This window comes from Lathyrus oleraceus, chromosome 5 (genome assembly GCF_024323335.1).
Source record: "Lathyrus oleraceus cultivar Zhongwan6 chromosome 5, CAAS_Psat_ZW6_1.0, whole genome shotgun sequence".
NCBI classification, from domain to species: domain Eukaryota; kingdom Viridiplantae; phylum Streptophyta; class Magnoliopsida; order Fabales; family Fabaceae; genus Lathyrus; species Lathyrus oleraceus.
The window spans coordinates 197786233-197793649 of NC_066583.1; the positions used below are offsets into that span (position 1 = coordinate 197786233).

General features: G+C 33.5%; 2 protein-coding genes across 2 annotated transcripts; both read right to left on the reverse strand.

The window, feature by feature from the left end:
- Positions 1–521: 521 nt before the first annotated feature.
- Positions 522–2355, reverse strand: LOC127079673 (uncharacterized). The gene is made up of 4 exons (XM_051020056.1): positions 2208–2355; positions 1554–1688; positions 902–1245; positions 522–764 (listed from the first exon to the last, which is right to left on the reverse strand). Exons 1-4 carry the CDS (start codon positions 2353–2355, stop codon positions 522–524), a joined length of 870 nt encoding a protein of 289 aa, XP_050876013.1.
- Positions 2356–4028: 1673 nt separating this feature from the next.
- On the reverse strand, positions 4029–5934 carry LOC127079674 (uncharacterized). The gene is made up of 4 exons (XM_051020057.1): positions 5787–5934; positions 5133–5267; positions 4499–4824; positions 4029–4343 (listed from the first exon to the last, which is right to left on the reverse strand). Exons 1-4 carry the CDS (start codon positions 5932–5934, stop codon positions 4029–4031), a joined length of 924 nt encoding a protein of 307 aa, XP_050876014.1.
- Positions 5935–7417: the final 1483 nt, after the last annotated feature.

Genomic DNA, 7417 nt, shown 5'->3' on the forward strand with positions numbered 1-7417 from the left:
TGTTTAAGACCTTCAACAAGTATTACGTCAGAGATATTAGTAGAAGAGGAATTACCTACACTACCTTTACCAGGTGTTGCACCCTTATTGTTGTCTTTGTAGATCACAAATCCCTTCTTCTTTGGCGTGAAGTCAATGAATAGGGAAACTTCACCCATCATATGCCTTGAGCATCCACTATCAATAAACCACATTCTCTCCATGGAGCCAAGACATTCAAAAAAATTCTTCTTATGATGATGGGTCATGAGGAAAAGATTTGCTTCTTCATGACTTTCACTTTAGCTACTTTCACTTGGGGATTCACTATCACTTTCCCAAGGGATTAATACTCTTCTAGGCTTGCTAGACTTCTTGTATTGACCCTTTCATTTATCCTTCTTAAGAAATGGACAATTCGGCTTATAATGACCGACTTTTCCGCAATTGAAGCATGAAGCCTTTGACTTTTATTTCTTATTCTCATATTTGTTTAAGGATTTTTCTTTTCTTCTATAGTTGATGAGATTCTTGTGCTTCACTCAATTTCCCTTAATGAACTTATGGTACCGTTTAACAAACAACCCCGTTTCCTCATCATTCCAATAGTCAAGATCACTTTTTCCACCATCATCTTGATCTTTTGTAGAGGACTTAGAGATACAACCCATTAGAGAAATTGACTTCTTGTCCACATCTTTTTCCCTGTTATTTTCTTTCTTAATCTTCTTCTTATGCTTCTCTAAAAAAATGAACTCTTGCTCATGTTCTTCAAGCTTACCAAGCTTATGTTTTTAGGTTCAAATTATTAAACGAATGCAACGTGATAACAAAAATTACTTATCTTAGAGCGTGTTGTCGAGCATTCAGTGATGTCTAAAAAAATGTTCTCAATTGAATGGTCCTTGGAAGACATCCAAACCAAAGGAAGATCATCCACTTTAGTTCGACTCTCATCCTTATCCTTTTCAGGATTGTCATCTTCCTCCTCCTCAAGTTTCATAGCTTCAGGTTGATCAATTCCTTTTTCGGTGTCTTTGAGTATGTCTTCTGAAGATACACCTGCATCATGAAAAGAAATATCTTTCTTGATATTTCTCAGATAAGATTCATCAAAAGTTACCTGCACCAACTCGTCAACAGTAAATAATCTCTTATTGTACACTCTATAAGCTTTGTTTGACTGTGAGTATCCAAGGAAGATACCTTTGCCAGATTTTGCATCAAACTTTCCAAGGTTTTCCTTACCATTATTAAAGACAAAAACTTTACATTCCAAAGACAACAAAATGTGATGAATTTGGCTTTCCACCTTTTAATAGTTCATAAGGTGTTTTTTTCGAAATAGGACGAATAATCGTCTTATTAAAAACATAAGACGTCGTACAAATAGCATCGACCCAAAAACATTTTTGTAGACTACTCTCATTGATCATAGTTCTTGCCAACACCTCTAAAATTTTATTTTTATGCTCCATAACACCATTTTATTGTGGAGTTCTTGGAGAAGAAAAATTATGTTCAACGCCATATTTATCAAAATAATCCTCAAAGATGTCATTTTTCAAATTCACCTCCATGATAGCTTTGAATAGAAACCGTGTTTGAACTTAGTTTTCTTTGGGACATCTTCACAAAAGATGTGAAATTTGTAAAGGTTTCATCTTTACTACGCAAAAAGATAATCCAACAAAATCTAGAGTAATCATCTACAATAACAAAACAATAGAAATTACCACCTAATCATTTTGTCCTAGAAGGACCAAAAAGATCCATATGGAGAAGCTCAAGGGGTCTATAAGTTGAAACAATATTTTTGTATTTAAAATAGATCCTTGTTTGTTTTTCGATTTGGCATACATCATATATGTGGTCTTTTGAAAATTTAATTTTCAGTAGAACGATAACTAGATCCTTTGAAACCACTTTATTTAGTCTATTAAAGTTGACGTGTGTGAAGCGTCCATGCCATAACCAAGAGTCTTCACTCATGGTTACTAAACACTCAGTATTTGTTAATGATACATCATTGAAGTTAAGCATATAGGTGTTGTTAACCCGCAAGCCCTTAAACGAGTAATCCTTCTTTTCATTGTGTTCAATTAAGGAAAAACTATTTGTAATAGATTTTTTATATCCTTTGTCGCATAGTTAACTAATGCTAACCAGATTATGTTTAAGACCTTTAACAAGTATTACGTCAGAGATATTAGTAGAAGAGGAATTACCTACACTACCTTTACCAGGTGTTGCACCCTTATTGTTGTCTTTGTAGATCACAAATCCCTTCTTCTTTGGCGTGAAGTCAATGAATAGGGAAACTTCACCCATCATATGCCTTGAGCATCCACTATCAATAAACCACATTCTCTCCATGGAGCCAAGACATTCAAAAAAATTCTTCTTATGATGATGGGTCATGAGGAAAAGATTTTCTTCTTCGTGACTTTCAGTTTAGCTACTTTCACTTGGGGATTCACTATCACTTTCCCAAGCGATTAATACTCTTCTAGGCTTGCTATTTCTCAGATAAGATTCATCAAAAGTAACCTGCACGAACTCCTCAATAGTAAATAATCTCTTATTGTACACTCTATAAGCTTTGTTTGACTGTGAGTATCCAAAGAAGATACCTTTGCCAGATTTTGCATCAAACTTTCCAAGGTTTTCCTTACCATTATTTAAGACAAAAACTTTACATTCCAAAGACAACAAAATGTGATGAATTTAGCTTTCCACCTTTTAATAGTTCATAAGGTGTTATTTTAAAAATAGGATGAATAATTGTCTTACTTAAAACATAAGACGTCGTACAAATTGCATCGACCCAAAAATATTTTGGTAGGCTACTCTCATTGATCATAGTTCTTGCCAACTCCTCTAAAATTTTATTTTTATGCTCCATAACACCATTTTATTGTGGAGTTCTTGGAGAAGAAAAATTATGTTCAATGCCATGTTTATCAAAATAATCCCCAAAGATTTCATTTTTCAAATTCACCTTCATGATCAGTTTGAATAGAAACATTGTTTGAACTTAGTTTTCTTTGGAACATCTTTACAAAAGATGTGAAATTTGGAAAGGTCTCATCTTTACTACGCAAAAAGTTAATCCAACAAAATCTAGAGTAATCATCTACAACAACAAAACCATAGTAATTACCACCTGATCATTTTGTCCTAGAAGGACCAAAAAGATCCATATGGAGAAGCTCAAGGGGTCTATAAGTTGAAACAATATTTTTGGATTTAAAATAGATCCTTGTTTGCTTTTCTATTCGGCATGCATCACATATGTTGTCTTTTGAAAACTAAATTTTTGGTAGAACGATAACTAGATCCTTTGAAACCGATTTATTTAGTATATCAAAGTTGACGTGTGTTAAGCGTCCATGCCATAAGCAAGAGTCTTCAGTCAGGGTTACTAAACACTCAGTATTTGTTAATAATAAATCATTCTAGTTAAGCATATAGATGTTGTTAACCCTCAAGCCCTTAAACGAGTAATCTTTCTTTTCATTGTGTTCAATTATGGAAAAAATATTTGTAAAAGATAGTTTATATCCTTTGTCGCATAGTTAACTAATGCTAAGCAGATTATTTTTAGGACCTTCAACAAGTATTACGTCGGAGATATTAGTAGAAGAGGAATTACCTACACTACCTTTACCAGGTGTTGCACCCTTATTGTTGTCTTTGTAGATCCCAAATCCCTTCTTCTTTGGCGTGAAGTCAATGAATAGGGAAATTTCACCCATCATATGCCTTGAGCGTCCACTATCAATAAACCATATTCTCTCCATGGAGCCAAGGCATTCAACATTTTTCTTCTTATGATGATGGGTCATGAGGAAAAGATTTTCTTCTTCATGACTTTCACTTTAGCTACTTTCACTTGTGGATTCACTATCACTTTCCCAAGCGATTAATACTCTTCTAGGCTTGCTAGACTTTTTTTATTGACCCTTTCATTTATCCTTCTTAAGAAATGGACAATTCGGCTTATAATGGTCGACTTTTCCGCAATTGAAGCATGAACCCATTGATTTTTATTTCTTATTCTCATAATTGTTTAAGGATTTTTCTTTTCTTCTATAGTTGATTAGATTCTTTTGCTTCACTAAATTTCCCTTAATGAACTTATGGTATTGTTTAACAAACAACCCCGTTTCCTCATCATTCCAATAGTCAAGATCACTTTTTCCACCATCATCTTGATCTTTTGTAGAGGACTTAGAGATACAACCCATTAGAGAAATTGACTTCGTTTCCACATATTTTTCCCTGTCATTTTCTTTCTTAATCTTCTGTTTATGCTTCTCTAGGTAATTGAACTCTTGCTCATGTTCTTCAAGCTTACTAAGCTTACGTTTTAAGGTTCAAATTATTAAACGAATGCAACGTGATAACAAAAATTACTAATCTTAGAGCGTGTTGTCGAGCATTCAGTGATGTCTCAAAAAATGTTATCAATTGAATGGTCCTTGGAAGACATCCAAGCCAAAGGAAGATCATCCACTTTAGTTCGACTCTCATCCTTATCCTTTTCAGGATTGTCATCTTCCTCCTCCTCAAGTCTCACAGCTTCAGGTTGATCAATTCCTTTTTCGGTGTCTTTGAGTATGTCTTCTGAAGATACACTTGCATCATGAAAAGAAATATCTTTCTTGATTTTTCTCAGATAAGATTCATCAAAAGTAACATGCACGAACTCCTTAACAGTAAATAATCTCTTATTGTACACTCTATAAGCTTTGTTTGACTGTGAGTATCCAAGGAAGATACCTTTGCCAGGTTTTGCATCAAACATTCCAAGGTTTTCCTTACCATTATTTAAGACAAAAACTTTACATTCCAAAGACAACAAAATGTGATTGAATTTAGCTTTCCACCTTTTAGAGTTCATAAGGTGTTGGTTTAAAAATAGGATGAATAATTGTCTTACTTAAAACATTAGACGTCGTACAAATAGCATCGACCCAAAAATATTTTGGTAGGCTACTCTCATTGATCATAATTCTTGCAAACTCCTTTATAATTTTATTTTTATGCTCCATAACACCATTTTATTGTGGAGTTCTTGGAGAAAAAAATTTATGTTCAATGCCATATTTATCAAAATAATCCCCAAAGATTTCATTTTTCAAATTCACCTCCATGATCGCTTTGAATAGAAGCATTGTTTGAACTTAGTTTTCTTTGGGACATCTTTACAAAAGATGTGAAATTTGGAAAGGTCTCATCTTCACTACGCAAAAAGATAATCCAACAAAATCTAGAGTAATCATCTACAATAACAAAACCATAGTAATTACCACGTAATCATTTTGTCCTAGAAGGACCAAAAAGATCCATATGGAGAAGCTCAAGAGGTCTATAAGTTGAAACAATATTTTTGGATTTAAAATAGATCCTTGTTTGCTTTTCTATTTGGCATGCATGACATATGTGGCCTTCTAAAAACTTAATTTTCGGTAGAACGATAACTAGATCCTTTGAAACCACTTTATTTAGTATATCAAAGTTGACATGTGTTAAGCGTCCATGCCATAACCAAGAGTCTTTAGTCAGGGTTACTAAACACTCAGTATTTCTTAATGATACATCATTCTGGTTAAGCATATAGATGTTGTTAACCCTCAAGCCCTTAAACGAGGAATCTTTCTTTTCATTGTGTTCAATTAAGGAAAAAATATTTGTAAAAGATATTTTATATCCTTTGTCGCATAGTTAACTAATGCTAAGCAGATTATTTTTAAGACCTTCGACAACTATTACGTCAGAGATATTAGTAGAAGAGGAATTACCTACACTACCTTTACCAGGTGTTGCACCCTTATTGTTGTCTTTGTAGATCACAAATCCCTTCTTCTTTGGCGTGAAGTCAATGAATAGGGAAATTTCACTCATCATATGCCTTGAGCATCCACTATCAATAAACCACATTCTCTCCATGGAGCCAAGACATTCAACATTTTTCTTCTTATGATGATGGGTCATGAGGAAAAGATTTGCTTCTTCATGACTTTCACTTTAGCTACTTTCACTTGTGGATTCACTATCACTTTCCCAAGCGATTAATACTCTTCTAGGCTTGCTAGACTTCTTGTATTGACCCTTTCATTTATCCTTCTTAAGAAATGGACAATTCGGCTTATAATGACTGAATTTTCCGCAATTGAAGCATGAACCCTTTTATTTTTATTTTTAATTCTCATATTGTTTTAAAGATTTTTCTTTTCTTCTATAGTTGATGAGATTCTTGTGCTTCACTAAATTTTCTTTAATGAACTTATGGTACCGTTTAATAAACAACCCCATTTCCTCATTATTCCAATAGTCATCATCACTCGTTCCACCATCATCTTGATCTTTTGTAGAGGACTTAGAGATACAACCCATTAGAGAAATTGACTTCTTGTCCACATCTTTTTCCCTGTTATTTTCTTTCTTAATCATCTTCTTATGCTTCTCTAAGAAACTGAACTCTTGCTCATGTTCTTCAAGCTTACCAAGCTTACGTTTTTAGGTTCAAATTTGTTAAACGAATGCAACATGATAACAAAAATTACTTATCTTAGAGTGTGTTGTCAAGCATTCGGTGATGTCTCAAAAAATGTTATCATTTGAATGGTCCTTGAAAGACATCCAATCCAAAGGAAGAACATCCACTTTAGTTCGACTCTAATCCTTATCCTTTTCAGTATTGTCATCTTCCTCCTCCTCAAGTCTCACAGCTTCAGGTTGATCAATTCCTTTTTCGGTGTCTTTGAGTATGTCTTCTGAAGATACACTTGCATCATGAAAAGAAATATCTTTCTTGATTTTTCTCAGATAAGATTCATCAAAAGTAACATGCACGAACTCCTTAACAGTAAATAATCTCTTATTGTACACTCTATAAGCTTTGTTTGATTGTGAGTATCCAAGGAAGATACCTTTGCCAGGTTTTGCATCAAACATTCCAAGGTTTTCCTTACCATTATTTAAGACAAAAACTTTACATTCCAAAGACAGCAAAATGTGATTGAATTTAGCTTTCCACCTTTTAATAGTTCATAAGGTGTTATTTTAAAAATAGGATGAATAATTGTCTTACTTAAAACATTAGACGTCGTACAAATAGCATCGACCCAAAAATATTTTGGTAGGCTACTCTCATTGATCATAATTCTTGCCAACTCCTTTATAATTTTATTTTTATGCTCCATAACACCATTTTATTGTGGAGTTCTTGGAGAAAAAAAATTATGTTCAATGCCATATTTATCAAAATAATCCCCAAAGATTTCATTTTTCAAATTCACCTCCATGGTCGCTTTGAATAGAAGCATTGTTTGAACTTAGTTTTCTTTGTGACATCTTTACAAAAGATGTGAAATTTGGAAAGGTCTCATCTTTACTAAGCAAAAAGATAATCCAACAAAATCTAGAGTAA